The 19969-nt window shown below is 39.7% G+C and overlaps 5 protein-coding genes across 9 annotated transcripts in view; 3 read left to right on the top strand and 2 right to left on the bottom strand.

Moving 5' to 3' along the window:
- The first annotated feature begins 1261 nt into the window (after window positions 1-1261).
- On the top strand, window positions 1262-4609 carry LOC127601740 (adrenocorticotropic hormone receptor-like). Its single transcript, XM_052067318.1, has 3 exons — window positions 1262-2102; window positions 2939-3276; window positions 3349-4609. The coding sequence occupies exons 1-3, from the start codon at window positions 1479-1481 to the stop codon at window positions 3371-3373; spliced, it is 987 nt and encodes a 328-aa protein (XP_051923278.1). The 5' UTR covers window positions 1262-1478; the 3' UTR covers window positions 3374-4609.
- Window positions 4610-4619: 10 nt separating this feature from the next.
- si:dkey-88e18.2 (interleukin-12 subunit beta) lies at window positions 4620-9929 on the bottom strand. The gene is made up of 6 exons (XM_052067275.1): window positions 7146-9929; window positions 6821-7069; window positions 6625-6727; window positions 5902-6092; window positions 5211-5359; window positions 4620-5112 (listed from the first exon to the last, which is right to left on the bottom strand). Exons 1-6 carry the CDS (start codon window positions 7180-7182, stop codon window positions 4948-4950), a joined length of 894 nt encoding a protein of 297 aa, XP_051923235.1. The 5' UTR covers window positions 7183-9929; the 3' UTR covers window positions 4620-4947.
- Window positions 9930-10066: 137 nt separating this feature from the next.
- On the bottom strand, window positions 10067-12893 carry LOC127601732 (transcription factor BTF3-like). The gene is made up of 6 exons (XM_052067308.1): window positions 12806-12893; window positions 12116-12184; window positions 11924-12037; window positions 11147-11348; window positions 11016-11072; window positions 10067-10244 (listed from the first exon to the last, which is right to left on the bottom strand). Exons 2-6 carry the CDS (start codon window positions 12182-12184, stop codon window positions 10198-10200), a joined length of 489 nt encoding a protein of 162 aa, XP_051923268.1. The 5' UTR covers window positions 12806-12893; the 3' UTR covers window positions 10067-10197.
- A 182-nt stretch (window positions 12894-13075) lies between these two features.
- utp15 (UTP15 small subunit processome component) lies at window positions 13076-17538 on the top strand. Its single transcript, XM_052067221.1, has 12 exons — window positions 13076-13237; window positions 13671-13802; window positions 13904-13996; window positions 14099-14283; window positions 14494-14672; window positions 14755-14880; window positions 15545-15680; window positions 15784-15868; window positions 15967-16122; window positions 16553-16654; window positions 16734-16867; window positions 17052-17538. Exons 2-12 carry the CDS (start codon window positions 13713-13715, stop codon window positions 17350-17352), a joined length of 1587 nt encoding a protein of 528 aa, XP_051923181.1. The 5' UTR covers window positions 13076-13237; window positions 13671-13712; the 3' UTR covers window positions 17353-17538.
- A 1489-nt stretch (window positions 17539-19027) lies between these two features.
- The window catches only part of arhgef28a (Rho guanine nucleotide exchange factor (GEF) 28a), a 36699-nt gene continuing 35757 nt past the window's right edge, over window positions 19028-19969 (top strand). For 3 of the 5 annotated variants that reach the window (XM_052067108.1, XM_052067109.1, XM_052067104.1), the window contains exons 1-2: window positions 19028-19206; window positions 19877-19923. In XM_052067108.1, coding sequence (XP_051923068.1) covers window positions 19891-19923 — 33 coding nt within the window. In that variant the 5' untranslated portion in view covers window positions 19028-19206; window positions 19877-19890. Of the gene's footprint in view, window positions 19211-19876; window positions 19924-19969 lie in introns of all 5 variants that reach the window. The other 2 variants (XM_052067105.1, XM_052067110.1) reach the window with 2 other exon arrangements.

The raw sequence follows: 19969 nt of genomic DNA, 5'->3' as shown, positions 1-19969 counted from the left end.
ATGAATATAAGAAAAAAGTTCAGAATTCCAGCTTTTATTTCATGGTATTTATATCCAGATCTGAATTTATATCCAGGGCAGACCACCTTTTGTTTGAACCCAGCCATATTTCAAATCAGCAAAAGTATTGGAACATGACTGATGGGTGTTTGTAGTTGCTTTGGTGTTTTCTTTTAAATTGACTGCTTAAACATTAGATTTTGGCTTTGGTTTCCACCTGTGAAAACTGAAATTGCAGCTAAATGGTGTGGTTTCTACCTCAGGTACTCAAAGCGCTTCACACTGTTCCCTCATTCACCAACTGGTGACGTAGCCACAGGAGCAACTCGGGAGGGGTTCGGTATCGTGCTCAAGGACACTTCGACACGGTCGCAATGGCCGGGGATCGTACCACCAACCTCTGGTTGAGGAAACGACATCCCGCAAAGGCTTGTGAAATATTGTGTCAGAAGCACTTGCCAGAAACAGGTGCGCATGCATTTTTAGGTCGTTGCATTGTATTAGATCACCACTAGATGGCACTAAATTCTACAGACTACCTTTAAGCAAACATGAAGTCCAGAGAGCCGTCCTTGGGAGAGGAGCAAATCATTTTTTATGTTGAGAGAAGAGGGAAAATAGATCAGAGCTATTGCAGAAATATTGAGAATTGCTAATACAACAATTCCTGCATTGCTAATAAAACAATTTAGTAAGTCATAAAAAAGAAAAAAAGTTCCTGGTGTGCTGAGCAACAGACAAAAAACAGATTGGCCAAGGCTATCAACAGCAGTTGATGACAGAAACATTGTGAGAGCGGTGAAGAAACACCCAAAGAAAACAGTCAGTCCATTACTCCCAACCTCCACAGGCCACAAGTGATATCACAATGCAGTATTCGAAGATTTCGAGAGAAACAAAATGCAATTTTGATTGGAATTTGCAAAGAAGAGATGAACAAAGTATAATGGATTGGTGAGACCAAGATTAACCTCTACCAAAGTGACGGAAAGGCCAAAGAATGGCAAATGAAAGGATCTGCTACTGATACAAAACACACAGGTTCATCATCAGGAATTGACCTTGCCGACCCTGGAAGCGACCCTGACCAGCACTTTGTATGCAGCGATGGCTGTTTGAAAGTGCTCTATAAATACTGTTGACTTGACTTGACTTGCCATTCCACTACTTTTGGAGGGGGCTGTGCATCTGATTCGGAATGTACATTTTAGAAATAAAGCACAATCTACTTGTTGATGAATACCTACATAAGCACATAAATTGTGCTTTGTGTAAAAAGTTTGAGAACTACTTCTTTAAGAGAAATGAGGAAAATAAGATTGACACCCCAGTTTTGCATTGTAAACAAAGTTAAGAGGAGTCAACACGCACCAGTGACACTGGAGACACAATTGTAGATTCCATTGAGACTCAGTGGCAAGGCCTTATCACGTGTGATTAATTGCACTTCACTTCACTCAAAAAACACAAACAAAAAAATGGCGTGTTTGTTCCACATGCCCCCCGGAGGTCTGGATAGTGCCTTTAAAAGGGGCTGGAGAGGCTCGTCATCCATACTCAACGATGGGCGCGTGATAATGCTCCTGAACGGCACCGTCCCCCTATCGGTCGATTTTAACTCTACGGGTGACTTCTTCGTGTTCATCTTCCACATCCTGTTCGCCACCAGTGCGGTTCTGGTGGCCGGCTCGGTGGCCGTGGGCATCGCGTCCAGCCGCTCGCTGCGCGTCCAGAATCGCTTCACCTTCATGCTCAACACCAGCGTGAGCGACACGTTGACCGGTTTCTCTGTCTACTATTTGGGCTTGTTCGACGTCCAGGAGGGTTACCCATCCAGAAACGGGACTTTCTATATCCTGCCTTCCTTCCTCGGTGTCAACGTGCTGACCTTCCTGTTCGCCCAGTTCGACCGCTACCTGGCCGTGTGCCACCCGTTCTTCTATCACCGTTATATCAGCCGCTCGCTGGTGATTGGCGTGTGCGCCTTCTGCTGGATCTACACCTACTCCATCCTCACCGTGCAGAACATGGTGCCTATCTCCAAGGCGGCCCAGATCAATGCGTTTGGGGTCATGACCCTGCAGATCATCGTGTTGGTCAAGGTCAGATTTGGCAAAAGAAGAAGTACACACTTTTACATCATAGTTAGTTTTCATTTCATTTAGACTTTTAATTATTGAATTCAATTCGTTTTATTTAGCTTTTAGGACTGGTTTGCTGGTTTTTATTAGTTTTTTCTTTAGGGGGTGCTTTTTCTTTGTTTTTGTTTTTTATTAGATCTGGCTTTATTAATTTTAGCTTTTTTCAACAAAGAGCATTTGTCAAATGCAGTACAGTATTAAAAAAGGCAGGTCACAATAACTCGTGTGTAATTAAGCTCCTAAACTACAACTCTCAAATAACTGTTCAAGCTTCCTTGTTCCTAGCGGCTGTAACAATAATACCTAAACTCATGAATGAAATTAATTGCCTGAGATGAAAATAAAGGACATTAAAAAACATTGTTTTAAATTTCTTTCATAAACAGAAAAATAGCAAATATAAATAAACGCATTTAATTTATTTCGTATTTCGAAAATTTTTTTTTTAAATTTTGGTCTTTGTCATTTTATTCATTTTCATAACGAACATCCAATAAAAAAATGTATAAAATAAAGGAAACACATCCTAAGAGAATTATCTTTGTACTGACACGTATGCGAAAGTTTGATGACTTCTACTGCTACCTTTCATTATTGCGCTACATTTTCACCATGATTGAGCAGTTTTGAAGACTGCAACAAGGCACTTTATTGCGATGTTGATCCTATTGGAAACTGGTGTACCTAATGTTATGACCCGGCTCCAATTTTGTGTGAACAAAACGACGTTTTAAGTATTTTTCTTTTTTTAAGTTAGAAACAGTAACATTTATTTGTATTTGCCACCACTGGTCAAGGTTCTGATGACCGTCAAGCTGTATGTGATCGCCCGCAACCACCTGGCCCGAGAGCCGCCCAGCGCCGAGCGGGACAACAAGAGAGAGTCGCTGCGCATCATCGTTTTCGTCGTTATGTGCTTCCTGGCCCTGTGGTGCCCCTCGTTCGTCAACATCATCGTCAGGCAACTCACCCGGACCGGGCTGCGCTTCCGCAACGAGGCCACCAACCTGTTCGCCATCATGGCGCGCCTCAACGCGCTGGTCACCCCGGCACTGTACATTTGGGGGAGCCCAGCCCTGAGAGGAGCCGTGTGGAGGCTCGTGTGGAAGCGGGTGTGCCCCAGACGCAGGGCCAGGTAACGCACAAACATTCACAGTGCCGACAGTTTCATTTCGCCTTCACTGCCATGTCTTTCTTTCCGTTTCAGAATCGATTTAACTTCCAAGGTGTGATGAAAGAAGAAACGCGAGCTCTTTTACGACGCATGAGGATGTTACTGTTTTATTTATTTAGTTCGTTTTTAATGAGTATTGTCGTTATTTTCTGAATGAAGGGGTTCTTTTTACGTGCCATTTTCTCATTGTTTCGCTTATTCTATTGTTTACTGAAACAATAACTGAATAAAATTCAGAGGACTCCAGCATACTCGCGATTCGGCACCGGCGGATTTACCGATTCACAGACACCACCCACTTGGCCAATCGCCTTAACCTAAAACTACAGAATGAAGTTCAGAGTGAAGTTCTTATTGCATTATTATCACTCCTGAGTCGGTCTTGCTTTTCATTTTTCATGTTTCTGTTTCTTGTGTGTGCTTTAAGGCTAAGACAAAAAAAAGACGACTAGCAAAATAACTGTAGAAAGGAAGACTTGTGTATAAATCCAAACAAAAAGGACAGCTCCTAGTCAGTGGTGATGGATTTTTTTTTATTGATGTTTCATTTTATGCATCATTGAGTACACATACTAATAACTCTTATGAGATGGAACTTTGTGGTGACAGTTTGACTTCACACATGTAAATAGTATCTATTGTTAATTATTATCCATCCATTCCTTTTTTAAATCCGCTTATTCTCACAAGAGTCGAGGACGTGCTGAAGCCCATCCCAGCTGATTTTGGGCAGAAGGCGATGTACACCCTGGACTGGTTGCCAGCCAATCGCATCGGACAAAAACAAATATCCTGCGCTGAACAATCACACCTACCGACAATTTGGAGTGTTTTTCACAAGATCGTCTCAGTTTTTCCAAGCTAGCCAAGAACTTGGCAATACAGAACATATGCCTCAAGAATTTTATTGATGGTTCAGTGATGTATTTAGTGATGCATAGTTAACAATATATTTTCAAATAATTTCAAAGTAAGTGATATTTTTACAATGTTCAATTTTTTTCCAACGCTGCTGGGCTCTAATTCTTATTCACTGGCAAAGTCTACACATAGAATGCTTCTATGGATAGCAATATATGACTGTCTTCTTGGGTTTACAAAGCTTCATTTTTCCTCGTTGGACCTGCAATGAGTTCATAAAATAAACATAAAACACAAGAACTGACAGTTTGAAGAAATAAATATGACATCAGGAGCTGCGCATGAGTGTCTTGGCACGAGTTGTGGCTGTCAGCAGCTCCGAGTGAATGTTCTCATTTTGGATTTGTCGCCATGACAATTTGTCCTGTTTAGTAATTCACTGAACGTGCATGTGAATGTGGCTCTTCTTGTCCTAATCGTAATCACCCCATTTTTCACAACATTGTATCTGAAACTGAAATTTTGGCTCACAACTCAAAAAAAAAAAAAAAAAAGAAAACAATGCGGAAAATTAGTAAGTGACTGTGTATATTGACCAAAATGAATACAGACAAAAGAAAGAGTAAATGAGAGCAAAACATTTATTTGAGGGGCTGATGCACTAGCTACAAATAATAGCAGCACTAGCTGCTCAGTAATTGGTGGCTGGTTTTAAATAAATAAATTTAAATAAATTAATTAATTAATAAATGTTTCACAGCGGTATACATTTCACTGCGTTTCTGACATGTGACATATGGAAGAAGACAGCAGACAGCACTTTACATTTGTCCATTCAGACCACCGGCTCCAGGCCGACTGGACCAGCAGGTCCCGGGAGCGGACCCTCAGGCTGCTGATCTTTTTGGGAAGCTGGGAGGGTTTGGAGCATTTGACCTGATATCAAGGAGGAGAACGCAAAGACGAAGATTAGAAAAAAGTTCCCGGGAAAAAATAAATAAAAATTGTTTGAGGAGTCGTTGCCCGCATTGCACCTGTCCATCATTTTTGAGCCTATATTCCACTTGGTGTTCCAGGGGGAAGAAGCTGTCAGGGCTGGACCAGCTGCATGGAGGTCGAACGGTCACGCTTAAGTAGTGTTCCAATTCCTGACATTTGACAATTTGAGGACTGTCTGGTCGAACTGGGCACAATACAAGTGACAAGCATTTTTTTCATGCACCCACATTGGTACTGCATCTTCATGTTTATCTATCTCGCTAGCTAGCTAGCAAACTAGCTACTGATCCTACAGTTTTTCTCAGTTGCTCTGCTACATTTCTCAGATCAGAATTGAATTTCTCAAAACTGCTTGTCCAATTTTCACATCATTGTCACTTGCGCACATCAAAAAGCAGTTTATGATTTCTTGGAATAAGATGCAAATGCTGAAATATTTTACACTATGTTAGGATTCATAGTGTAATGATAACGTTGCTAGGACAATACGATTGATTCACATACACTCTGCATCTGATATGTAAATCGCATCCCTGATGATAAAACAGAATTTGTACAAAAAATAAAATAAAACTGAAATGTATACCGGTACTTTTTGTTCTTCTACTTCTCCCTTTCATGTTTTTTGATGCTGTGAATTGGGAATTTCTCCATTGTGAGACGAATGAAGGTTTTCTTATCTTATTTTATCTTAGTTGTGCCCTTTTATCAGTTGCAATGACTCACTGATATCGCGAAGATAAAATTTTTTGATCCTCCTGAGGAAAGAGTAGTTTTCGATGGCTTCGGCTGTGAGTTCTAGCATGGTGCTCTCCTCAGAGTAAGGTGAAAGCGAGTGGCGCAGCTCAAAGTGGAGTCTGCCATCTTGTTTGTCAATGGTGCTGCTGACCCAGCTGCACAAGTCGCCTCCTTCGCGGCTGTGGAGAAAATAGAAGAAAAATGCAGAACACATTGTGTGAAACTGGTCTATCGCTAAGATCAGACACGTGATTAAGATGACGCTTTCACTGTGTGTGGACACCATTTTCTGGAAAAAAATACACTTTTGACAGAAGTTTGTACACTTTGCATTTAACTCATTCAGTCACAAAGACATTTTTAAACATCTCTTCAGACTTTGTCCAGAATTGGCTGGTACTGAATGAATTAATGATGTTCAAATGACTAAGTCGACAGCGACAAAACTTTATCTAGATCCTGAATTTTCGTTCAACCTGTTGACACTTGTTTAACTTTAATTAGTATGGTAAATTAGTAGTAAAGTAAAAACTTGGGCTCTGGCTTCCAGTCGATGGCAGCTATGGCTCCCCTATTGTACTATTTGCTGTTTATTATAGACAAAATATTGACGTTTTGCTGCTGAAAATGGCGAAATGAGTTTCATATCTCTTTAAGAATCAATATGTGTTTACTCTGCTTTAGCAAAGAGTCCAAATGATGTTTGTTTACCAATGTGGCCCCAGTCCAAGGCGTACAAGTTCGTATTTAGTGTTGTTCCATGTGCAGCTAAAAGTGCAGTTGTAAGAATTGGCACGACAGGTGAGGAAAGAATCTGTAAGATACACAATTTAAAACAATTAATACATAAAACCAATGACAGAATATCAGTGAATTTTTGGCCTGCATAAAGCAAGAGTCTTCTCACCGAGTTCCTTCTCCTCCTCAGCCTTCAGCAGGAGATAAGTGGACATGCTCTTCCCTCTGCTCCAGCAAGTGTACTCTCCGAGCATGGGCCTGCCTACATTCTGGAGCAGTAGATTGGGACCAATCTTCTTCATGTCGTCCTGGTAATCTTCATCGATTTCCTCACCTCTAAACTTCCATGTGACTTCATCACCTTTGGATGCTACATCGCACGACAATGTGACTAAGTCGTGCAATGTAGCCACCGCGACTGCATGGACAAAAGACAATCAAAAACACTACAGCGACAAAGAAATGATAATCATGCATAAAATGTGAGAACATACATCTTTCTGGGAAGTATTTGAGTCTACTTCCTCCCATTGCTCCCCCGAGGCTGATGAGCAGGAGCCCGAAAATGCAAATTGATCGCTTGAGGGATCAGAGGAAAAAGATTAGCCATTGAAGAGAACATAACAAACTGGCCATTTACCTCTGAGATTATCATTGACTCCAAAAATCCAGGAGTCGTTTTTAACAAGCATCTAATGTGCCTCACTTACCATTCTGGTGAAACAATACTGAAAATTGATGTAGAGCAAATGTTCAGTGGTTGCTGAAGACCATATGCCCCAAGTGTTCTCAAAGACTTTTTTTTTATACTAATGCACAAAAGCAAGCATCAGCACCATTTTTGCAGCCTTGTGTGGGAGTGAAGATAGAAACTGAAGGACATAGTAAACCAAAGAAGCAGTCGGTTGAGAGTGCACTTCTTCAATTAAGTATGACGAAGGAAAAAGAAGCGGGGTGATTTCGAATCAGATTAAAAAAAAAAACACGATAGTAAAGGGCTTGTGTGAGTAAGAAATGGGGGTTACCCTTGATTGATATACAGCTTTCTATTAAAAAAAAAGACTGTTTGAAGAGTTGGAATCTGTAATGTGAGAAGAGTAGAATGCAATTCAGCATTATGACAACTGTTTAAAATAAAAACTCTTGAATACTAACGTAAAATGGCAGTGATATAATATAATATACAGTAATATAATATAATATAATATAATATAATATAATATAATATAATATAATATAATATAATATAATATAATATAATATAATATAATATACAGCAATATAATGTAAAAAAAATTTAACAGCCGCATGGACTGACAAATTAGTAAATATTTGTGGGGGAAAATAAAGAATTTTAGCCAAATTTCACATAAAAGGGTTTCCGTGTAATGCAATGTAATTCATGTAACTCTATGGGAAAAGATGGCGGAGGGACGCCCCAAACAGGAATTCCCATGCTTATTACTCATTCAATAGGCAAGAACAAACTGTTGGCAAATGACAACGTAAGACTTCCTCATACACTGAACAGCTTCCTGACGTGCGTGTACAAAAAGTGGTTTCGTGTTGTAAATAGCAACTTACATTTCCCGCAGGGCTGCTTCTATGTATCATCGTTTTTATTTTCATTCACTGACTACGTTAATATCAGGGTTGGGAGGGTTACTTAAATGATCTATTCCTATACAGTTAACGCTTCCTTGCTAAAAAAAAATGTGGCTAGTGTAATCCAAGTACCACAACATCAAAGTAATATCTGGATTACTCCAACATCAAATATGATATTAAAGACAAAATAAATAAAATATTGGTACAATAAATATTTGTTTGGTTTTCTGTATGACTGTTTAATAGGCATAGTTTACTGGAATTTCAAATCCGAAACTTCAGAAGTGTGAGACAGATGTGCTAATCACTTGTTCGCCATGCTACCGATAGCTTGCGAGTTCACCAGTTCACTGTATGTGCTATTAGCTAACTCATTTTGATATGGTGATGATGATTGCCTGTGATGACAACCATTTTTTATTCTCAGTGACAAGCACATATTTTTAATATGTTGTTTTAATAATAAATCATTGGGTGATATGTGATGCGAGGTAAAACACTTCAGAAGATTTTCGCGTGCAAGATAGACCGCTGTTTGCATGCATAAGTAAGAAATAGGAATCCTAAACGTTATTTAAGGTTCGTATTTCTTAAAGCATGTAATTTAAAAATGAAGGCCGCCCTTGCAGTATTTTCAAATGCCCCATCCTGTCCAAAAGTTGCTCCAGTAGCCTTCATAAATGACTTGCCATCTGCTCTTAAGTGTCCTCATCAGTTTTGTTGGTGCCATTATGCTGATTGTGTGATTATGACCACTTGTCATTCGGTGAACTTTTTTTACAAAAAGAATTGTCATTTATTTTCAGATTTCACATGATCTACAATCAAAAGCCTATTTATTGTTTTAATTTAAACCCGTTAAAGCAAATTCAGACATTTTTAGACTTATGGATTAAGTACCTTTTCAGACTTTTTTTCAAGATCCCGGAAACCTTTGATTATTTACAGTAAATATTTATTTAATTCCCCCAATGTCGCTTTGAAACTGAGTCGCTTTTGGGAAGCCTAACACATCCAGTGGGCTGTCGTAGTCCAAATGGCACTAATGATCAGCCAGTTTGCTGACAAGATTGCAGATACAGTCCACGGTGGCCCATTGAGCTATATAATGTGACAATGCGACTTGTTGGCTGTTGCTCTGCTAAGGCTGGAAAAGGTTTCTTGACCCCAAATTTTCTTTCAACAGCTAACAGAAAAGATACGGTTTTTGTATCCTGATTTCTTATATTATTTTATTCAACATGTATTCTGTTAGACCCTAAATCTGAATGACATGAACATAAATCTCTGGAGTTAGTATTTTTTATGCCATGGTGAGGGCAATGTTTAAAATATTGTATCCAGTCATTTTCTGTACTGCAGGTCACTGTAAACTGAAGCTTATTCTCGCAAATCCATAGCAGGTAAATGACTACCGTAGGTTGTTGTTGCTACATATTCGGGAATAGATATGACAATGTGTGATAATAATGATAGGGTTATAGTTTACTTGGTAAATATACAAGTTTCGGTTTGTTCATATTTTCCTTTCTGTGGTTTTGTGATCTTCAGCTTCAGATAGTGAAGGTCAAGACATTTTTTTCCTTCTGCGAAACTCAACTTCCACTTTGTATCTGATAAAATGACGAGTGTCAAAAAAATAGATTTTCTTATACGTCACTGTCACAAGCCACCACCGTCTTAAACGTCCCCCGCCAAGTTTGATTTTAACATACTGCTGAATGTATAAAATGATGAAATCTTTTTGTTTAAATGTTAAGTATGTTGGCATCGCAAAGGAGTGGCAGCATTAAGAAAGACAAAGAACTGCTGAATTAAATACTTTACTGCAGAATGACAGAGAGCTGTGTAGTAGAAGACAGGGAGTCTCCACCTTTTACTCATTTGATCTCAAATCAACTTGCCGCGGTGAGTTCAGAGTTTGTGCTTGTCGGTATGTTAGTTGGCCTCATTCTTTGAAGCCTCGTCGAAGTTCTCCACAAGATCTGAAATATGAGAGAGTGGTTAGGAAGGTCTCGGATGGTTGTCCACTACTCACACAAAGTGAGGGTTATTCGACTTCTGGATGAAATTTCAGAACAAATCTAAAATAAACACTACAAATGAAGGTGCGCTTAATTTGGCCTTCTCAAAATGTTTGAATGTCCATCTGTTTAACGTTTTATTTGTGTTTATGTGCTCTTAAGGGAGGGATGAAATAAGAACATTGATAGACACTGGATAAATAGTAATCATGAACACAGATTCTTATAATACTCAAAATACGATTCAAGTTTAAGAAGCAGAACACTGTTAATTTTAAATAAGGAACATAACCGCACCCTGAAGCTTGCGTATTTAAAAAAATAAATAAAATAAAAAGCTTAAATGCTCTCCTTGACGTGCCCCAATAGTGTTTCCGCAAGTGAAAGTGTCATGTTATATTGCTTGACAAAGTCACAGCTTACCATGGACTAAATAAATGCATTTCTCGCAACGGGTGAGTGAGAGTGTGGAAAGCGGTGCTACATGTTGCCAGTCAGTAGACCATGAACCAAAAACCTGTCGTGAAAGTTGTTATTCAGCTGCTTGTTAGAGAACAGCAAGTTGGGCAGCGCTGAAACACTGAAAAGTTGGACATATGCATTCAAAGGTTTTGAAAAGGTCAGATAAGTTCACATGTAAATCTCTTATTTCATAATGATTTCATCCTGAAATTGTAAACAGACACCAACTATTTCAAACTTTTTGTGAGTTGCGGATGTGCCATTGCTCACCAGGAACTTCATCATCCTCTTCTTCGGCTGCGAACGTAGGTGCTTCGCTCTCCCCGGCTACGAAGAACACAGACATTGCTGAGTGTGGACTCAAAAAAGCAAAACCAAAGAGTTGAAAATGTCTGTCATACTTGGCTTGGGCAGCGACTCCGCTAATCGCCTTAGACTGGTGAGACTATCCGCTCCCAGCTGGTTTAGAATTCCCGGGAGCATCTCCGTGAGCTGTTTGTTTTCGGCGTGGCCCGTGATGGTGAAGGTGTTGGCCGCTAGGGATGCCTGCACCTTTGGGTTGTTGAAGTGGATAACTGTGCCTTGGTTTGTGAACATATTCACCTTCGGAGACAGTAGAACATTTTTTAAGTGGGCCGAAAGGAAGGGGACCTTGCCTTCATCATGCATTTTTGCCTCCTGATAGCATAGTCCAGTAATCAATTTATCTACAGCGCTTTTCCTCATTATGCTGCTGTCAGACCCAACACAAGTTGAGCGTGTACGATGGTGCGTTTTCATAAAGTCAATGCAGTTCACGTGGTCAGTCGTACATGCGTTCAGGGGGGCACAGATGAAGCATTTGAAGCGAAAATTTTACTTCTTCGCCCATATTGCACTGACCGTCACTATTCACAAGCAATAGGGACACATGCCGAAAATCTGCGTATAATAGACACCGACTGAAATGCATACAGGAAAAATATATTTTATGCATTATAATTGTATTGATTACAGTTAATTAACTAGCGGATTAATCAGTAATCTATATTTTCATCTACCAAAAATCGGCATCGGACAAAAAAAAACCAAAAACAAAACCCAACATTGGTGTGGCTCTTCTCCCACATTTTTTTATACAGCCATTGTATTGTATTTCATGAGGGAAACGATTCCAAGCCTGATGCTGTCATTCATACCTCCTCAATACCAGAGATATTGTTGACTCCCAGCTTCTTGAGGGAGAACTGCAGCTTCTTGTCATCCGTTGTCGCAGTTCGGTGCAACACCTTCTTCTTTCTGCGAGCCGTACCCTATAAAAAGCAACAAGAATGTCAGTTGGCAGAAGAGCTCTGCAGGAATTAAAATTGTTCTGGCATGTACCATCTTACCTTGCCACCTATGCGGACCTGCGCCTGCAGTTTGGCAAGCTTCTCCTGGTTCATTATGGCCTCCTTCATCTATGATCAGATAAAAAGATGTTTAAATCAGCAACGATTTAAGGAAGTAAAATGAATCTACACACAAGCTGGTGATTTGCATCACATCTTTTTAATGAAAATCACTCAGAACTACAGGTTACCTTTTGAGACAACTCTAAAACCTAAACTAAAATGATTACATCTCGTTCAAATACCGACTTTTTAGGTAAATAAGCTTTGCAATTACAGTGAATTGTCAACCATGAAAAGCCTCCAAATCACACTTTCGTGGGTTTAGCTGCCGCACGCTTTAAAAATAGAAGACTAAAGTTTTGAACAAGTCCACCACGATCATCTCACATGCATTTAGCTATTTATTTTGACCGTACACTATTGGTTGTCAATGGGCAATATTATTAAGCCTACGATGTTTCGGGCTATGCTAAATGGAGTGCTACTTATCAGTCTTGCGTGTAAGAAAGCTAATAGCCACCCAAGCTAATAGGCTCTGTGAGACCTCTTCAAGTAGACATTAGCAGATGTCTGGTGGTTGAATTACTCTTTTAAAAACGGCATCGAGTGAATAATTCTAAGCATACCACAGAATAAAATTATAAGAGGATGAATTACTTGATAACCTTTGGAAATTTGTAAACTGACCTGGGAGTTTGTAAACACGCGCCTCACACAACTGATATAAGCTAGGAGAAAGGGTCCAAAGTCGGAAGTGACGCATTCAGGAAACCTCCATAGAGAAAGATTGTGTCTAAATACATTCATTTGACAACATTATTGTACTTTTTGATAAATCAGAAAGTACACAAAGTAATTAAAATTTGAATAATGAAATGATATAAAACAGTCTTTTATCAAAAATACATTTTTGTAAGATTTCATGAACAATAAAGTTTGTTTCTAAGTGAAACGGAAGTGAATATTGTAACTGTTATGGCCGCCTCCGTGGCAGCTTGTGGCAACGTGATAAAATGTTTTGATGCCTAATGTTTTGTTCATCTATTTAGACGACTTTCATATCCTGTAATTTTAAAGATCTATATTTAAGGAGTATTTAAACCCACTGGACTTTCAAAGGTAAAACTGCCCAAGGCGTTTTTCGTAGCGAAGGTAAACGTGCTGGTGTGCTAACTTAACTCTGCTTCTCTGAGCATGTTGACTCACGTTTTGTAGTTTTGTTATCACGGTTGTGTTACCGTGCTATTTTCAAGAAATGTTTTCCTTATTTAAACACATTTTGTTCGTCATAAGTGGTGGCATTGTACAGTCCTGCCATCAGAAAAAGTTGTGAAATGTCTTGTTGAGCAGGAAGATATCAACAAACCATTGTTTGCCAGGTTGTTAGAATGTTTTGCTATAATTTTCATATAACTGCCAGGTGTTTTATATCCGTTTTAAAATATATACAGTATGTGTCCGTGGACAAACTACAACAGTATATTTTGTGCCCTTGCTGATTAACATTTGATTACCCCCCACCCACCATGTCTGATACTTTATACCTTAACAGGCAGAGTACTTTGTGACTAAAAGGAACTACACACACGCAGAAATGGCTTCGTTTAAACCAATGAAAATTCCGGTTTATCCTAAACTTGGAGAGAAAGTCACACAGGACACTCTGTATTGGAAAAACTACAAGGTGAGTGTCTCCAGGTCTGGTTATTAGACATGGAAATACAATGTGTATATCCCATATTGATTCTCAGTTGTGATACTGTAGTTCTGTTTTTCCTTCAACAGGCTCCAGTCCAGATAAAAGAATTTGGATCAGTCACGCATATCGACGTCTCTCCTGTGGCCCCACATAACTTTGCAGTGACAGCATTTACACGAGTATGATGGCTTGTGTTTTCCAGAATGCACTTGACTTATAATTTTATAATACCATGCTATGTAGCATTTATTTGCATGTTTTATTTTTCCCCTCCCTTTTAGATCCACATTTATGGCCCATTCTCCCAGGAGCCTGTGAAGTCATTCACACGATTTAAGGATACTGTATACTGTGGGAGGTTCCGTTCGGATGGTCAGCTCCTCGTGGCAGGATGTGAGGATTCGGTTGTGCAGCTGTTTGACGTCAGTGGCAAGGTGGCACTCAGGAAATTCAAAGGACATACAAAGTAGGAAATACACTTCTTTTTAATATTGTCATCATTTAAAATTGCCCGAGCTTGAGATGTGTAATAATGAATTCTTGAGTGACCCATTGACTGAATTGAATGTTGATCTTAACTCTCTTTCAACATTTACAAATGCACAAACTTAGTATCTCCTGTTCATGACTATATACAAATGCACGTCTAATCCTCTTGCCATTTAAATCCACTCAGGGCTGTACACGTGACAGACTTCACCTCTGATCGGTACCAAATCGTTACTGGGTCTGACGACTACACTTGCCGAGTGTGGGACATCCCCAATGCGACAGAGCTCACCACCTACCAAGAACACACAGATTACATTCGCTGTGGCGTCACGAGCAAACTCAACAGGGATCTCTTCATTACGGGTAGTTAAATCGTAATAAAGTGAAAGCTTGTACAGCATGATTACAAGTGCAAAATGTGACTATTTTTTATTCTTCCCCTCAGGATCATACGACCACTCAATTAAACTGTTTGATGCCAGAGTTGATAAGTCTGTAATGACTATGGATCATGGCCAGCCAGTGGAAAGTGTGCTTCTGTACCCTTCTGAAGGACTTCTTGTCTCAGCAGGTATGAACCATATTTTCAAGACCATATACAGTATTAAAAGGCATAGTTACAGGTGCTATTTCTGTATTTAACACATACACAAGACGTATTGTATTAAAGGACGCAATTGTGGTAAAACGTACACTAGCTTAAAAAATATGGTAGCATGCATGCACCGTAGCCTATGTTTTTAAAAAGGCAACGGGAGCAAAACTGAGTTTGGTTGTACTTTATTGAAGCATTTCAAAATGTCCTCATGCTATTTTTTGATCCATCCTCATACTCAAATCCCTCAAAGTCCTAATCTTCTGTGTCCAAAACGAACAGTTTGCATAAGTTCACAATCAAACACGCCAGGTTTCCTCATGTCATTGTCAGAGTCGGTCTCGGTTGTCGTGCGGCTCCTCAGAAATGGTGCCGGCTTTTGAGAAAACTCAAACAACAGTGCAAGCAGACACGTTAGCCCATGCATACACAATGCATGCACAAATTGCATAACTCGCCCAGCGCTGCCTCTTAGTCTTAGTAAATGTTATTATTAGGTGCCCTGTCCATTTTGCTGAAAATTGAAGACTTTTTAGTGTGACTTTTGTTTGTGAAAATACTGTAATGGTTGTAGTGTCAAAAGCAGTAGTGTTAAGAAGCCTCACTCAAGGCCTGTACTGTAATTTGCTGGTCTTTTCAGGGGGGCGATATGTCAAAGTGTGGGATCTGCTGAAAGGCGGCCAGCCCCTGGTGTCACTGAGGCACCATCACAAAACTGTCACCTGTCTGTGTCTGAGCAGCAGTGGCCAAAGAATGCTGTCAGCGTCCCTGGACAGGTACATAAACTATGATTTGCGCTTGACACACTAATGCTCTAAAAGCCAGTCATGAGTGTGCTTTTTTTGGGTGCGCTCTTATTTAATATGTTTGTCTATTTAGGCACGTGAAGGTGTACAACACGACCAACTACAAAGTGGTGCACAACTTTGATTATGCTACCTCCATTCTCAGTTTGGCTTTGGCTGTAAGGAAATTAAAACAACGCTTCACCTTTAAGTCACACCTGTACAAGTTGTCACCAGTACCGCAAATCTATTTTTGGCTCTTAATTTTTCTTCACAGCCAGATGATGAGACTATTGCTGTGGGTATGACCAACGGTATCCTGAGCATCAAACACAGGAAAAACCCTGAGGAGTCAACTAAAATGTCAGGTCAACATCGGCGACGACCGGCATATCGTGTGTTTGTCAAAGGGAAGAACTACATCCCTCAACAGGTAAGGATTGTTGGGATTTTGTTGTCCGTTTTGTAATTATTATTTTTTAATTACAGAAGTAGCAAGTAAATGGTTTGAAATATGGGTTAGCTGCAGGGACAACATGAAAAAATGTTTGAATTGCTCTCGACATGGGCCACAACTCAATTCAACTGTCTTTTGCAGTTTAAAGCACTTTAAAACAACCACCACTGTATACAAAGTGCTGTACATGGGGGCAGAAATATTTCCTACAACAAGGAACAATAAAACAATGAATATCGAAGACAGTAGAAAGCGGACACATTAGCCCAAGCATCCACAATCCATTCAGAAATTGTGGCGTAACTTGGCGGTGCTGCTTCCCATTCTTCATAAAGCTGTGAAATTTAATTTCAGTGCCATCCAGGCCATGATTTCCTCTAGTGAGTTGGTCTTTATTTTTCCCCAGGATGATTATCTTGTCAGTAAACCTGTGAAACAGCATCTAGCACAATATGACAAACATCTGAAGAAATTTAGTGTTTCCAAGGCTTTGGATACAGCTATGCAGGTATGTCTTTTAGCTCACCATTAGTCTGTATTTCAGGCAAAAACATAATAAGTTCATAAAATGTCCGCTTGGATTGCAGTCAGGGATGAGACAAAAGAAGCCGGAAATTCCAGTCGCTCTTATAAAAGACTTGGATCGAAGAGGAACTCTGAAAAATGCTCTCGCAGGACGGAATGAACAGGAAGTCACTCGGTTGGTCAACTTTTTAATAGGGTGAGTCTATCGCACTGGATGTTAACTTTGCTGCATGTAAACATAATACTTGCGTTGGTCAACTATAACGGGTGTTCAGAATGGAGCCCGGTGAGGGCAAAAGTGAAAATATGGTAAGTCGGTGTAATTGTCTTGAATTTAAGTAAATAATCATTTACGATTTCCTTTCCTGCATCTTCTCCAGGAACCTGGTTGACCCCAGGTTCACCCCTGTCCTCGTCATAGCAGCTGAGATGATCATTGACATTTATGGGTCGGTCATTGGCCAATCGTCCATCGTGGACCGCCAGCTTTTGCGTCTCCAGGATCTGCTGGAGAGAGAAGTCGACTACCAGCAAGACCTCGTGGAAGTGCTGGGTATGTTGGACACTGTGTTTGCTTGCCATCTCCCGAGGAAGGAGGTGCCGTGCCTGGGTGTGGACAGATCCAATGGCCTGGCCAAAGGAAAGACGTGTGCCTCACAGCCTCAGTTGCAGGCAACCTGACGTATCTTGGGATGGAATGTAACCCTTAACAGCTTGTATTAAACATCCAATCAGCCTGAATTTGCCTCATGTGACGGGCAACACGTGGCTCCATCAGATAATATCAGTTTGGTTCATGTTTCAGAACCTTCAAACACATCACATTTAATAAAATGTGTTTTCCTGAATGAGGATTCTTTTTTTTAAGTGTTTTAAACATTTCTTTGTTAAGTCTTTTAATTATACTTCAATTGTGAATGTATGAGTGAGGATTTCTCAATGGCTGGATGGTGTTTTCATATTGTATCCATTGAGAATTTCTACATTTATTAAGAAGGCATGAATAAACAATCTTGGAACCTGTTCAGTATTCGAAAGTATTTGAAAAGTGACATTCGGCATGGACCTCCCTCATTTATCACCTGCACATATAGCTTCTAACATCTAAAATCCTAATAATTCACTCCTACTTACTTATTAGGGATGGGGGAGTACCAGACACCAGGTATCTGTAGCGTGACAATATTGGCCTTATTTTAAGGTATCGGCTCTCGTGGAGGCTCGCGATACCAGCCAGTGTTACAAATCAATCTGAAATTAAAACCTCCTTTGCAGTAGTTGGTACTATTCTGTGAATGTTTGACACAAACGTTTGACATTGTGTTAAATTAAATGTTATTTATCAAAAGTATTTGATTGGAGTTATCGATGAGTCTTTAGAGTGAAAACCAGAAATCAAACTAATATCGGCCTGAAAAAGGTGGTATCTAACATACTTACTACTTAAATCCATGATTCAGATTCCCTGAATATTTGTAACAAAACAAAATTCCTTACTCACTATCTGATTACCATAAAACGTTCAGTAACATGACTTCACACACATTCTGTAGATGGAGTTGATATTAAAAGGCTACACACCAGGATTTTGTTGTCCCTGTGATCCGTGGTCCATTTGGAATTTCTTTTATGCCCTTCTTGTGACTGATGTCTTGGAACAATGAGATCACTCCGGTGCTTTAGAACCTCTTTGTGAGCCATGACTTGTGCTGTAAGATATGACTACAAAAATGCCTGGAACAGCCTACTAGATCAGCTGGACTTTATTTAGGTTAAACCTGAGGCACGTTAATTAAATGGTCTCAGGTTTATGCTGACTCCCACTTGGCATGAGTATAAATTTGATTGGTCTGTTCTGAACGCTTTTGAAGTGATGGATAAAAGCGCAACTTTAGTTTCATCAGACCGATACGTCCATAATCCTTTCATTGACCCTGTAACATGCTAACATGATAAACTGTCCACTGTAGTGAACGCTGTGCCTCAAAGGGCTAATGCGTGAAGGAAGATGTAATAAATAAAGATAAAAAAAATTGGTGAAATTGTACAGGGTAAAAAAGTGCGACCTAAATGGAATACATTTTTGCATAACAGCAACATATCACATCCTTATCCTGAAATTTCACAAATCTATAAGCGTAACAATTCCAACATTTACAATATCAGTTACATCACAAATACACTCGACTTGGTAACTAAAGAGCTACTGTTACCCCTCCACTGCAATGGATTTCCGTGAGACCTGCAGTACCGGATTTTTGCTTTAGAGGTCACTGCTACTCAAACAATCACTTTAGTTTAACAAGTGAGGAAGTGTCAATTATCGCTCAAAGAAAAGGAGGTTGCGCGTTTGTGGTATCGTCACCGGTCACTCCCCCTTTAAATAGAAGCCACAGCGAGAAGACTTGAAGTTATTTGCACGAACACGTGAATTATTAACAAAAAGAAAAGGAATGGAGCCGAGGATGGTTTACTCGTATCTTTGAAGAGGACTGTCGTATTTTTGTGTGGTATTTTGGTCTCCCTCCTGCAAAGGTAAGTAAGTACACATCAGTAATCTTTATATATTTTTGTTATTATTTTATCTTTTATTTATGCCAACTGTTTCATGTTCTCTCTCTCTCTCTCTCTGTCTGTCTCTCTCTCTCTCCCTCCTTCTACTATAAGAAAAAAGTGCTAATATGCTAGTAGTGATCCCACTGACAATAGTTAAATCATTTACCTGCTAACCCCCCCCCCAAAAAAAATTTGCCATGTAGTTTTGGCCTTTACATAGTATTATTCGCAGTGCTGTAAAAGTGAAATCTAATTCAGTTTTGCAGAGATAACAAAGCTCCTCAGTCGGACTAAAAACAGTTCTTAACTATGCATCACTGAAATTCAATATTTTTTTCCATTGGAGATGTCTACAAACACACGCACACGCACACACACACACATACACACACAATGCAGGTGACTATTGTGCCCGTTTATCAAATTAGGTCTCGTGGAACAGCATATACACTTGGATAAAAAGTCAAATATTTAAGATAATCCACTTAATTTCATGAAAATATAATCATGTCACAGTAAAACTCCACCTCTAACAGATAATGTTTACTAATCCCTTCAAGATCTGAAGAGGCAGACCTAACAAAATAAGGTGACCATTATCAAGTATCCTTTGTTCTCAAATGCCCATTTAAGTGCCATTTTCTTCCAGCAGGTGCAGTAAAAATGGAGCTCAGCAGAAGGAAAGTGCCCCTCTACGTGAGTATGTGCTCCAGTTTGCAGTTTTGATGTCAGTAATATGGAA

The sequence above is a fragment of the Hippocampus zosterae genome, chromosome 6, assembly GCF_025434085.1.
Source record: "Hippocampus zosterae strain Florida chromosome 6, ASM2543408v3, whole genome shotgun sequence".
NCBI lineage: Eukaryota > Metazoa > Chordata > Actinopteri > Syngnathiformes > Syngnathidae > Hippocampus > Hippocampus zosterae.
The sequence above is the reverse complement of the archived record's forward strand: the minus strand, read 5'-3'. Positions and strand labels throughout refer to the sequence as shown.